The following is a 14647-nucleotide window of genomic DNA, read 5'->3' as shown; positions in this document are numbered from 1 at the left end:
CTCGCTTTTCCCATTCATTTACAATTGTAATAGACTATGAAAAACTACCCAAAGGCAGCTGTACTCGGCAATAAAGATTCAATAAACTTCAGCAGTAGTAACTACCACCCTTACCCCGAAATACTAGGTATCGACCCGAACGCAACCAAAGAGATTTTTACAGCATCTGATTGATGTAATCAATCGAAACTTATTACAATTCGAAAGCCGTGAATGAATGGGAAAAGCGAGCGACCGATTTCATTCTCGGTATCATTTTGCATTTGAGAACGGTCAATCAAATTAATATCATTTCCTTTTGTTTGGGAAAGAGAGACACTGGCAGCGGTCCACTCTACCCATGATTATGGGTTTTGGTCAAATAGTATATAATATGTATAGACGCTTTTGGCAGTCAATTGTAGCCTACATTTAAGTGTCTGTAGATTCAAAAGTATAAAAGATACAGTCATTTCGAACCTCAGGTTTTAAAGATAATTGTTTATACTTTAGTTTACATTATAGTGAAAAATAATTTAACGTCATCATCATCACTTGATGACGTCATCAAGTTAAGTGTTTTTAAAACTTGATTTTTGACAAAATAACAATTTTTCAAATCGATTTTAAACCATTAAGGAGTAATTTTATTCAAAATCTGAGGACATTTTTATCTTAGATAATTGTTAAAGCATTCTGAAAATCAACCGGAAAATTTTTCTTCCTTGCTCCTTCATAAAGATATTCGCTATTGAAGTTAGTGCTTTTTTGAAGAATAATTTTATAAAAACACAAAAGTTGTGAATTAGTATTCTCTGTTGTTGGGCCATCCCTTGGGTTGTGGAGCTCAATTGTGCTTCCTAAAGGTCTAAATTGTGTTATAGGCTAGTTTTAAAGTTGAAAATCGAAAAGTTGCACACGTGGGGACACGCCCAAAATTATTTAAAATAGCTAAAATCACTGAAAATTGTTATTTTCACGATTTATATCAACTTTGGAGTCCCGTTGTGATCCAAGTACTTTTTGAAATCTTCTGAAACTTTGCATGCTTATCAAACTATATATAAAATACCACTATGCAAAAATTTACGGTGATTCAATATTGTATGCGCACGCAACGTCCGCTCAAAGTTTGCACGTGCGAAAGGTGAGAGTTTTGCTCATTCGTGATTTCGAATATATTCTGCTTTCCCACGATATTTAAATGGCATTATATATGAATTAAATGCCAACTTGAATGAGTTAAAAGTGCCATATTCAGTCTTTTATTGACAGATATACCTAAACACAAGGAAATGTTTTCAAAGGTAAAATTTCGAAATCGTTGAAATTACCTCCCTATAGTTATTCATGAAGTTTCGACTGTGTAAATTATCCTGACATTATAATCAAAAAGAGATGATATTTGACCAAAACCCGGCAACTTGTACGAACACCGATGGGACAGTAAGACAACATTAAGACAACATTAAGACAACAATAAGACAACATTAAGACAACATTAAGACAACAATAAGACAACGTTAACGCAACAAACACCAATAAGACAACAAACGATAAGACAACATTAAGACAACATTAAGGCAACATTAAGGCAACATTAAAGCAAACATTAAGACAACATTAAGGCAACATTAAGACAACATTAAGGCAACAATAAGACAACAATAAGACAACAATAAGACAAGATTAAGACAACAAACACCGATAAGACAACAAAATAGGATAAAATATTAAGACAACATTAAGACAACATTAAGACAACATTAAGACAACAAACTCAATTAAGACAACATTAAGACAACATTAAAACAACAAACTCATTTAAGACAACATTAAGACAACAAACTCGTTTAAGACTACATTAATGCAACAAAATGTTTAGAATATGTAATATACGGCCGTGATTTCATTGCCGCAGTACACAGATTTTTGAAATTATCTGTTAAGATACTTTGGACTGCTAGTTAAAAGTCGGAAATTTAAATTGATGCTTAATTGATTTAAATGAAATAACTGGTTTACAATATAATGATGATAAATTGATACTGAAATAACTGGTTTACAATATAGAATAAAACAAATATCTTAATAACGAGTTTTAGGCTTTAGGGCGTTTCCTTGAGCATAAAGGCGTGTTAGGTCTCTATGTTTTCTGTTGCAGATATCTTTTGCCGCTGGGTATACGGTTTGGAGCGTTACTTTACGTAGCTGCAGGAACGAGCTCTCAAGGGATTGTCTGTCCACGAGTGCTGCTTCTGCAATGCACCTTTTTCTGTAGAAGTGCGATCGACAAATGCCTCTCTCTTCTAGGACTGTTGAAAGAGATTTCCCGTTGATGGTCAAGTTGAGTATTGTCCTGTATTCAACCAAAGCTCCGTCAATGCTGATGTTCCTCACTCGTGTCCGACGAGCTGCTGGAGGAGGTGGTGTATTTGGGGCTGCGGGAGGAGGGGTCGCCGGAGCTGCAGGAGGAGGGGTCACTGGAGCTGCTGGAGGAGGGGTCACTGGAGCTGCTGGAGGAGGGGTCGCTGGAGCTGCTGGAGGAGGGGTCGCTGGAGCTGCTGGAGGGGTCGCCGGAGCTGCGGGAGGAGGGGTCGCCGGAGCTGCGGGAGGAGGGGTCGCCGGAGCTGCTGGAGCTGCTGGAGGAGGGGTTGCTGGAGCTGCTGGAGGAGGGGTTGCTGGAGCTGCTGGAGGAGGGGTTGCTGGAGCTGCTGGAGGAGGGGTTGCTGGAGCTGCTGGAGCTGCAGGAGGTGGCGGGGAAGCAGGATTGGATGCAGTTGAGGAAGTGGATGGAGCAGAAGACAGTCTAGGAGCTGGGGGAGGAATGCCAGGGAGGTTGAGTCGAGGTCGACGTGAAAGAGAGGTAGTAGGTCTAGAAGGGCGAGATGTTGAGGATGCATGAGCAAGGCAAGGGTCGATAGTAAGGATAATCTGATGGGTAAGAGGTTCATCAGAGTAGCCACTTCTGGCAACAAGGACGCAACTGGAGCATTTGAGTGAAGGAAGAGAAGGAGCGATGTAACTTGTCCTAGGACAGGAGGTCGCGACGTGTCCAGTAGAAGCACAATGGGCACACTTCGGTGCAGGAGTAGGTCGGCTGTAACGGGTTCCTCGTCTAGTAACCATAGCAGTTGTACAAAAGTCAGATGGATGTGATTAGTAAACGATTCAGATAACTGATATCGACTGTGAGTTCCATTCGTTTATATACTATATAACTACTGTTATGTCACATCTTGTTAGCGAGATCACTTCTCCTGGATCGCGTCATCACCATGGCTCACGTGACTTTAAATGACATCTGGCTCACTCAACTTTTTACGATGCATCACATGTCAAATCACCTCAGATAATAATGTAACATCTTGTTAGCGATTCTCAGATCGCAGCTTGTAATTGTACAGTTCACGTCATGACCAGATCGTGTGGTATTAATGAGGGCCGTTGTTCGTGTTCTTATGGAATGTGGTATTAATCGAACAGTTCACGTCATGACCAGATCGTGTGGTATTAATGAGGGCCGTTGTTCGTGTTCTTATGGAATGTGGTATTAATCGAACAGTTCACGTCATGACCAGATCGTGTGGTATTAATGAGGGCCGTTGTTCGTGTTCTTATGGAATGTGGTATTAATCGAACAGTTCACGTCATGACCAGATCGTGTGGTATTAATGAGGGCCGTTGTTCGTGTTCTTATGGAATGTGGTATTAATCGAACAGTTCACGTCATGACCAGATCGTGTGGTATTAATGAGGGCCGTTGTTCGTGTTCTTATGGAATGTGGTATTAATCGAACAGTTCACGTCATGATTAGATCGTTTGGTATTAATGAGGCCGATGTTCGTGTTCTGCTCACGTGACAAATAGTATTAATAGAGGCCATCAAACCAACACTTTATCTAACGATACAACATGAACTCCCTTCCCTCCTACGAAGAGCTAAGACGCGGATCACTATCATCGGAAACGGAATGTCTACAGTACTGCTTGGATATCGGAATGCTGCGACCTTTCCAAACTTGTGAAGAGTGCAACAACTTTATGACCTTGAAGAAATGCCCAACGAGCAAGTACACAGACGGCTACTGCTGGCAGTGTTCAGACACTTCTTCAGACATCGACCACTTCTGCTCAGTGAGAACCGGGAGTATCCTCCACAAACGCAAGCTACCCTTCTCCGTATTCCTCCACATCATCTGGCTGTTCTGCAACCGACTGAGTGTCTGCGACGTAGCACGGATCATAACCATCAGCACCGGCTGTGTACGGTCCATCTTCTCCTCGATCCGAAATTGCATGCTTGAAGACCTGTTCGACAACGGTGCACGTAGAAAGATTGGTGGGGTCGGCTGTATAGTGGAGATTGACGAATCCAAATTCGGTAAACGAAAATATAACAGAGGTCGACGTGTAGTCGGAAAATGGGTGCTGGGTGGGTTCTGTAGGACTACTGGCGAATGCTTCTTAGTGGAGTGTACCGGCAATCGACGCGATCACAACACCCTAATCACACTCATCAAGGAGCACGTTCTACCGGGTACAACTATTCTCACCGACAAGTGGAAAGGTTATAACGCCCTGCAACACCACGGATTTCCTCATCAAGTTGTCAACCATAGTCGAGGATTTGTGGACCCGGTCACTGGTGTTCACACCAACAGCTGCGAAGGGATGTGGTTCCACGCTAAGAACCACATGCGAAGAGGAACCGGTCGTACCCGAACGGATTCAGCAGCCATGACTGTAGCCTTGTCAGAATTTATGTGGTGTAAGCGATACGGACTGACAAGAGACAACGCCTCCGTGAGGAAAGCCTTCAACCAAGATATCCCAGCCCTATTCAGAAGAATTTTTGATTAATTTATTGCTCTGTAGATTTGTATTACCTGATAAATAATGAGACCTAATTATTTCATTTTCAGAGTTTAAGTCACAATTTCGTATTACTCTAACTCAGTTGATGAAGTAAAATATAATTTGACAAAGTAAAATATATTCGAAGAAATAGTGTTATACTGTTATACATAATTTGTTGTCTTAAACGAATTTGTTGCCTTAATGATGCCTTAATGTTGTCTTAATGTTGTCTTATCGTTTGTTGTCTTATTGGTGTTTGTTGCGTTAATGTTGTCTTAATGTTGTCTTATTGGTGTCTTAATGTTGTCTTAATGTTGTCTTATCGTTTGTTGTCTTATTGGTGTTTGTTGCGTTAATGTTGTCTTAATGTTGTCTTAATGTTGTCTTATTTTTGTGTTAATGTGTCTTATTGGTGTCTTAATGTTGTCTTATTGTTGTCTTAATGTGTCTTAATGTTGTCTTACTGTCCCATCGGTGTTCGTACAAGTTGCCCAAAACCCATAATCATGGGTAGAGTGAACCGCTGCCAGTGTCTCTCTTTTCCAAACAAAAGGAAATGATATTAATTTGAGGAACCGTCCGCAAATGCAAATTGATACCGAGAATGAAATCGGTCGCTCGCTTTTCCCATTCAATAAGCTTTATTACAATTCGTAAGCCGTGAATGAATGGGAAAAGCGAGCGACCGATTTCATTCTCGGTATCAATTTGCATTTGCGGACGGTTCCTCAAATTAATATCATTTCCTTTTGTTTGGAAAAGAGAGACACTGGCAGCGGTTCACTCTACCCATGATTATGGGTTTTGGTCAAATTATATAATCAAACAATCATGAAACAACGCTGTAGAACTAAAAATAGAGAATTGTTTGCCCTGGCGGTATATCAATATGGATCGCTCTTGGCCAGGAAAAATATAATTTCATCCACATTATTATTTTTTAAATCGACAGAAAAAGTACGAATTCGGAGAATTTAAAAATGTTCATCCAATGTTTAACAACAACAACATGGCGAACCTAGCAAGCTAGGAACGAGGGGACGACCTCTTTTTCTTTTGCGGTGCGACCACGGTCCTTTCGGTATAGTACAGATTTCTCCGCAGCACAGTCGGGACGCAACCCCAGGCATATGCAATCGAGTTATTTTCGCAGCTCTGTTAATGAGAGCCACTATCATTCACACCATGGTTTGGTGTGTGATACTAAAACTATGGTCGATGGTGGTATATTAAAGATTTCAATATGACCCAAGCGCAGCCCATTACACCTACTGTAAAACTGCGACTTACTGTGAATATCAATTAACTATTAACTATTGGTATTTAGAAAATTAGTAATTAGAATATTTGCCCCAGACGAGTGAAGGATAACGCAGTGATAGCCCACTGTGCCGGGATCTGCGCTTATGGAGTCAAACTAGAGGCTGTTCTTAAAGAAATAACACAGTAAGTTTAATTGTAGTTCTATTAGTATTACTATTAGTATTTAGTGGCTCAGTGGCTCAGTTGGTTAATCCGCCTGTCTACTGGCCTGGACGTTGCGAGTTCGAATCCCAGTTGGCCCAAAATCTCAAAAACTGAAGGGCAGCCGTCACTCACCAAACCATGGTGTAAATGGTAGTGGCTTTCATTAGAGCTGCGATATTACACGAGTGTATTTGTCTGGGGTTGCTTCCCGACTATACTGCAGGGAAATCTGTACCGAAAGGACCGTGGCCGAAATGCAATTAGACAGGGAAATCTGCTCCTCGACTGCGGTCGACCAAATTATTATTATTATTATTAGTATTAGTATTAGTATACGTCCAAGTATGTAGTTGGTGCTTTTTAAAGTTTTTGATCAGTAAAAAGTGATAAATTAGAGCTCGTATTAAGTTGTTGATGGAAAAGTAGCCAAAATAATATTTTTATTCTCTACAACAACTCATCGTATATCTATTTTGTTGTCGATCTGCATCATTCATTTGCAAATCATCGCCATTTCATCAGTGATATCCATTATCCAATGTCCAAAGCTCTCATTTGTCATAATACGTGCCTAAATTCATTGTTTTTAAGACAATCCATCACAGAACATCTGAATCTTTCTCAAAATCTTAAAAAAGTGTTCAGTCTAGTCGTAGCTTAATTTTCAATTGACATATTACTAGGAGAATTCAGAACTGTTGTCTCATGCGTTATACCATTATCAATTATAACTATGAACACTATCAGCCTGGGGTCCCCATGTAATCCAGAGACGGTAACTTTTACATCATACGGTAACTCTTTACATAATAAACTGGCCTGGGTTTATTGGAGAGTTAGAGGACGGTACTCGATAGCCGGGTACAAGGCCAACCTAATCAGTAGAAAGCTTAACAAAACGAAAAGTTGTATTTTCAAAAGTCTGTCCCATTTTCAGATATGAAAATTTCTGAACACACATTTGACAGATTGGATGACATTTGTGCCCAGAAACCAATTAGTCAGTTAATTGATGATGGTATGAAACCAAATTGGGTACTGGAAGTCAAAATCTTTCGGTATAGTGCCGAGAAAACTCTGACGAAGACAAATGGTGAAGGTTTTTTAAATCGGTCGGTAGTAAGTTGTTTAATTGATGGTTTTGTACCACAAATGTTACATAAAATGGCTTGAGCAGCTTAATCAAGAAAACAGTAAGAGTTAGGGGGCTTGCTCTCTCTCCCCTTACTGCATATTATGTAGCGTTGGAACATATATCATAATTACACTGTCATGAATACTATAATCTTATTAGGGGAGGGATCGCTCATAGCGGTCTGTTTGGACTGTAGAGAGAGTTTTTACTTTCATACGACAATGTAATCATGTTTTCATATATGTGGGTGTTGTACGAAGTTAACAAGGGTTAATTTTTATTGATTATAATTGTTTAAGATACTATTGTTTAAGATACTATTAAATGCGTGAGGGCACTCCGAATAGAATTGCTCACCTAATGCAGATTTTGACTCAGCGGGTAAATTCTCCTACCCTTTTTAACTGCGGCAGTGAAATCCCGGCCGAAGGCCGGGTTACACTAGTATACTATATTATAGCTATGTGTAAAACTGATTACGGAGGGGGAGTGGGTTAAAAATTGAATACTTAATATGTGAGCAGCCCCCTATCTGATCTAGGTAAGGATGGTCATTTAAGGGGGGGGGGGGGGGACCAGTGACCGAACTTTTGAGGGGGTCCCGGACCCCAACCGCCAAAAGGTGCTCGCGGGGCAGCCACGCCCATATTTTGTCCAAATTAGGCCCAATTTAGCCAAATACCCTGAACATGCCCAAAATCCAGATTATAGGTGCTCTACTTGTAGCTAGTGGTCCCCTGAACTAGTATATGAATTTTTATCAAGATTGAACAAAAATGACTGAGTTATGAGCAAGAAACTATATACCCATATTTGGGCATACGCACTAAATTTGATCGATTTTGGCCCATAAATTGGTCAAATATCAATATTTTTAATGAAACCAACTTTTTATGAAAGGTAAGCCTAAACTAAACATTCTATATGATTATCAGCTCAATATCTACCTAACTGTGGATTCTGTGTTCAAATAATCGCAAAACATGAACAAAATTGCCCATATCTCAGTTCGCGATATTTGCAAAACTGACTTCGCTCAAAACAATAAAACTCAATAGGGTTTCAATATTTTTTCATGAAATTTTCAGAATCAACGCAGAATCGCCTCATGACCTTAAGTTTTGTATTGGAATTTTGAGTTAGGTCTTTAAAAAATTTGGCAGCCACATTCTCAAAAATGCCCGGCAAATGTTGCATGTTCCTATGAACGTTTAGTAGCCACCCAGCGTGGAGTGGCTCGGGCAACATATATAACATTACACCACTGGACAGGGCCGGGACGGTAGTTATGTGTGTCCAATATCCAAACACCTTGCCTAAACATCCAGTTATCTGATCCTGGACAGGTAAGTCTACTCTCTAAACCAAAACTACATTTAAATGAAACAATACTGTATGATATTGAAATTGAAATATGAAGAAGGTTAGGTAAAGCATTTGTAGTTGCTCGAAAACTTAATAAACTAAAAATACAAACGAATAAAGTATTATACTAAATTCTAATAACATTAATATAGATTTTGTAATATTCCCTGATTATTGATTATAATTACTTAACTTTATAAAATCAGACAGTTTTAATTTATACTTTGTCACAAATTCCCCCAATATACATTGTAATAGTAAAACTACTAGGATTAATTAGACCCTTTAAGTCAGCATTGTGCTAATTTATATTTGATTTGAACGAGAAAATTCGTTTTCTTCCCATCATATCATATTACATACATTTTGATTTACACCCCATGGTCTCTGAACTGGCAGGAAATATGAAAGGGGGAAGGAAATGTTGTAGACTATAAAGTAGGTGGAACAGTGGGAGCAGGTGTGAAAACAGATTCACCAGGTGAGAAGCTGAGAGGAGCTGCAGGGTGAGGCTTGTGAGATTCTGGTAGGTGACTGGAGAAGGGACTGGGAGGTAAGCTGGAACTGGAAAGATAGGGGTCATAGAAGTTCAGAGGCTTTACAAATGTGAGTGGCTTCACGAAAGGTAGAGGCTTAACAAAAATGGGTCCTCCAACACAACCGGTATGAGTCATCTGATGTTTACTTAGGTCTGATTTTTGGATTGAACTGTAGGAACATTCGGAGCATTTAAACGGTTTTTCACTGGTATGACTATGAGTCCTCTGATGTTTAACTAGGTTTTGTTTTAAGCTTGCACTGTTGGAACATTCAAAGCATTTATACGGTTTTTCAACGGTATGAGTCATCTGATGTTTATTTAGGTTTGATTTTTGGCTTGCACTGTAGCAACATTTGGAGCATTTATACGGTTTTTCACCGGAATGAGTCCTTTGATGTTGAAGTAAGTTTTGTTTTGAGCTTGCACTGTAGGAACATTCAGAGCATTTATATTGTTTTTCACCAGTATGAGTCATCTGATGTCCAACCAGGGTTGATTTCCAGCCAGTACTAAAGGAACATTCGGAGCATTTGTACGGTTTTTCACCGGTATGGGTCGTTTGATGGCGAGCAAAGTTTTGTTTTACGCTTGTACTGTAGGAACATTCGGAGCATTTAAATGGTTTTTCACCGGTATGAGTCATCTGATGTCCAACCAGGGTTGATTTCCAGCCAGTACTAAAGGAACATTCGGAGCATTTAAACAGTTTTTCAACGGTATGAGTCATCTGATGTTTATTTAGGTTTGATTTTTGGCTTGCACTGTAGGAACATTTGGAGCATTTATACAGTTTTTCACCGGTATGAGTCATCTGATGTGTAACTAAGTTTGATTTTCGGCTTGAACTGAAGGAACATTCAGAGCATCTATACGGTTTTTCACCGGTATGAGTCATCTGATGACAAACCAAAGATGATTTGTGGTTTGCACTGTAGGAACATTCAGAGCATTTATAAGGTTTTTCACCGGTATGAGTCATCTGATGGCGAGCAAAGTTTTGTTTTACGCTTGTACTGTAGGAACATTCAGAGCATTTATACAGTTTTTCACCGGTATGAGTCATCTGATGTGTAACTAAGTTTGATTTTAGGCTTGAACTGTATGAACATTCAGAGCATTTATATGGTTTTTCACCGGTATGAGTCATCTGATGACAAACCAAAGATGATTTGTGGTTTGCACTGTAGGAACATTCAGAGCATTTATACGGTTTTTCATCGGTATGAGTCCGTTGATGTGAAACTAAAGCTGTTTTTTTGCTTGCATTGTAGGAACATTCAGAGCGAATGTAAGCATTTTCATTGGGATGAACCAACTGGTAGCGATGCAATGCTGATTCCTTGTTGGGACAACCCAACTGAGATACTGCATTTGAATACACTTCTGATTTGATAAAAAATTCTCTTCCTCCTTCTTAATCTCTGTCTTGATCAATTCCGGTGAAATACTTTCTTGTTCCATCTTCATCTCATCTTTAAAGTCTGGAACATTTTGCTGCTCCATTTTACTAAAAAGTTAACGACCGTTCAGAAGTTTCCGCTTAACAATCGTCACTAGAAAATCTAAATTTCAGTGTAATTATTTGAAGAGCTTTTCGCTTTGGTTACATCAGGAAGAAACAAGTTTTTAAAAGTGTTGGTAGTAACCCAGAAAATTGAAAACAAGCGAATATGGTTATCAAATTTGAAACAGGTTTAACTTAATGTTAATAAGGTATTCGGATGCTGATATTATAAAGCCACGTAAAGCTATTAAACTACGAAACTTAATCTTCTAAACATTTATTAGAAGTGATCTCAAAACTGAAGCTTCAGTATAACTGTTAGTTTGAGCTTTGCTTCCCACAATACGTTTAAGATAATGGCAGCTCATGTTACCAAGGCAGGTCATGTTACCAAGGTAGCACACGTTAACACGTGATGTGATAACTGGGTCATAGTATAAATAACCGACTGCGTAGCTGTGTAAGTGTGTAATTATGTAGTTAACTGTTATAATATTGTTATCACGTATTGCTAAGTGTCGCTAAGTGTTGCTAAGTGTTGCTAAGTGTTGCTAAGTGTTGCTAAGTGTTGCTAAGTGTTGCTAAGTGTTGCTAAGTGTTGCTAAGTGTTGCTATGTGTTGCTAAGTGTTGCTAAGTGTTGCTAAGTGTTGCTAAGTGAGACCTTTACCGATTGTTGAAATTCGACATCTACAGTTTTGGCCGAATTTCAGACCCGCAACCAATTAGTCAGTCAACTATAGATGGAAAATGACACGATTGAGGTGCTGAAAATTTGATTTGGGTCAGAGGAAGCTCACAGCAGAAATCGTATCAAAACGAAAAGTTGTATTTTCAAAGCTATGTCCCATTTTCAAATATGAAAATTTCTTAACACACATTTGACAGATTTGATGACATTTTTGCCCACAAACCAATTATTCAGTTAATTGATGATGGTATGCGCATGAAACCAAATTGGGGTACTGGAAGTCAAAATCCCAAAAAAATGGAAAATCATACTGTCCCAATATACTCTGTCCCATTTTCAGTTTTTGAAGCTGAAATTTCCAGGGCCGAAATTTTACCGTTTTGGCCGAATTTCTGACCTGCAACCAATCAGTCAGTCAACTATAGATGCCACATGACGAATTGATTTATTGTAAACTTGTTTACTCTGTAATAAATGGCATAAAATTGAAATTGTTGTTTAACTGACAATTTTTGTTTGAAATTGAAATACAAAGAAGGTTAAGTAAAGCATTTTGTAGTTGCTCGAAAACTTTTAATAAACTAAAAATATTAACGTATAAAACTATAAAGTATTATACTAAATTGTGACAGCATTAATATAGATTTTGTAATATTCCCTGATTATTGATTATAATTACTTAACTTTATAAAACCAGACAGATTTAATTTATACTTTGTCACAAATCCCCGCAATGTACATTGTAATAGTAAAACTACTAGGATTTATTAGACCCTTTAATTCAGCATTGTGCTAATTGATATTTGATTTGAACGAGAAACATCGTCCTCTTCCCATCATAACATATTACATACATTTTGATTTACGCCCGATGTTCGCTGAACTGGCAGGAAATATGATAGGGGGAAGTAAATAATGAAGAGTATAAGGTAGGTGGGACAGTTGGAGCAGGTGTGAAAACATATTTACCAGGTGAGAAGGTGAGAGGATCTGCAGGGTAAGGCTTGTGAGAATCTGGTTGGTGACTGGAGAAGGAACTGGGAGTTAAGCTGGAACTGGAAAGATAGGGGTCATAGAAGTTCAGAGGCTTTACAAATGTGAGTGGCTTCACGAAAGGTAGAGGCTTAACAAAAATGGGTCCTCCAACACAACCGGTATGAGTCATCTGATGTTTACTTAGGTCTGTTTTTCGGATTGAACTGTAGGAACATTTAGAGCATTTATACGGTTTTTCATCGGTATGATTCATCTGATGTTTACTTAGTTTTGATTTTCGGATTGAACTGTAGGAACATTCGGAGCATTTATACGGTTTTTCACCGGTATGAATCATCTGATGTTTAATTAGGTCTGATTTATGGCTTGAACTGTGGGAACATTCAGAGCATTTATACGGTTTTTCACCGGTATGAATCATCTGATGTTTAATTAGGTCTGATTTATGGCTTGAACTGTGGGAACATTCAGAGCATTTATACGGTTTTTCACCGGTATGAATCATCTGATGTTTAACTAAGTTTGATTTTCGGCTTGAACTGTAGGAACATTCGGAGCATTTATACGGTTTTTCACCGGTATGAATCATCTGATGTTTAATTAGGTCTGATTTATGGCTTGAACTGTGCGAACATTCAGAGCATTTATACGGTTTTTCTCCGGTATGAGTCATCTGATGTTTAACTAGGTTTGATTTCCAGCCAGTACTAAAGGAACATTTGGAGCATTTATACGGTTTTTCACCGGTATGAGTCCTTTGATGTTTAACTAGGTTTTGTTTTGAGCTTGCACTGTAGGAACATTCAGAGCATTTATACGGTTTTTCACCGGTATGAGTCCTCTGATGTTTAACTAGGTTTGGTTTTAAGCTTGCACTAAAGGAACATTCGGAGCATTTAAACGGTTTTTCACCGGTATGAGTCATCTGATGTCCAACCAGGGTTGATTTCCAGCCAGTACTAAAGGAACATTCGGAGCATTTGTACGGTTTTTCACCGGTATGAGTCCTCTGGTGATTAACCAGGGTTGATTTCCTGCCAGTACTAAAGGAACATTCGGAGCATTTATACGGTTTTTCATCGGTATGAGTCCGTTGATGTGAAACTAAAGCTGTTTTTTTGCTTGCATTGAAGGAACATTCAGAGCGAATGTAAGCATTTTCATTAGGATGAACCCACTGGTAGCGAAGCAATGCTGATTCTTGGTTGGGACAATCCAACTGAGACACTGCATTTGAATACACTTCTGATTTAATAAGAAAATTCTCTTCCTCCTTCTTAATATCTGTCTTGATCAATTCCGGTGAAATACTTTCTTCTTCCATCTTCATCTCATTTTTAAAGTCTGGAACATTTTGCTGCTCCATTTTACTAAAAAGTTAACGACCGTACAGGATTTTCCGTTTAACAATCGTCACTAGAAAACAAAATTAATACAAGTTCGAGATCTAAATTTCAGTGTTTATTTGAAGAGCTTTTCGGTTTGGTTACATCAGGAAGAAACAAGCTTTTAAAAAGTGTTGGTAGTAACCCAGAAAATTTACAACAAGCGAATATCGTTATCAAATTTGAAACAGGTTTAACTTAATGTTAATAAGGTATTCGGATGCTGATATTATAAAGCCACGTAAAACTATTAAACTACGAAACTTAATCATCTAAACATTTATTAGAAGTGATCGAAAAACTAAAGCTTCAATATAACTGTTAGTTTGAGCTTCGCTTCCCACCATAGGTCTTAAATAATGGCAGCACCTGTTCGGACGTTAAAGCCGCCCTAAGTAGAGTTAGTCGAGCTCATGTTACCAAAGTAGCACCTGTTACCAAGGTAGCACCTGTTAATACGTGATGTGATAGCAGGGTCATAGTTTATTAAGTAACCGACCGCGTATCTGTGTAAGTGTGTGATTATGTTATAATATTGTAATCACGTGTTGCTAAGTGTTGCTAAGTGTTGATAAGTGTTGCTAAGTGTTAATAAGTGTTGCTAAGTGTTGCTATGTGTTGCTAAGTGTTGCTAAGTGTTGCTAAGTGTTGCTAAGTGTTGCTAAGCGTTGCTAAGTGTTGCTAAGTGAGACCTTTACCGATTGTTGAAATTCATCTACAGTTTT

The 14647-nt window shown here is 38.7% G+C and overlaps 2 protein-coding genes across 2 annotated transcripts; both read left to right on the top strand.

Moving 5' to 3' along the window:
* Positions 1-2275: 2275 nt before the first annotated feature.
* Positions 2276-2884, top strand: LOC134824494 (uncharacterized). Its single transcript, XM_063836400.1, has one exon. It carries the CDS (start codon positions 2276-2278, stop codon positions 2882-2884), a length of 609 nt encoding a protein of 202 aa, XP_063692470.1.
* Positions 2885-3895: 1011 nt separating this feature from the next.
* Positions 3896-4843, top strand: LOC134824493 (uncharacterized). The gene has a single exon (XM_063836399.1). It carries the CDS (start codon positions 3896-3898, stop codon positions 4841-4843), a length of 948 nt encoding a protein of 315 aa, XP_063692469.1.
* Positions 4844-14647: the final 9804 nt, after the last annotated feature.

This window comes from Bolinopsis microptera, chromosome 12 (genome assembly GCF_026151205.1).
Source record: "Bolinopsis microptera isolate Bmic1 chromosome 12, MBARI_Bmic_1.0, whole genome shotgun sequence".
NCBI lineage: Eukaryota > Metazoa > Ctenophora > Tentaculata > Lobata > Bolinopsidae > Bolinopsis > Bolinopsis microptera.
This window is presented reverse-complemented; position numbering and strand designations above follow the sequence as displayed.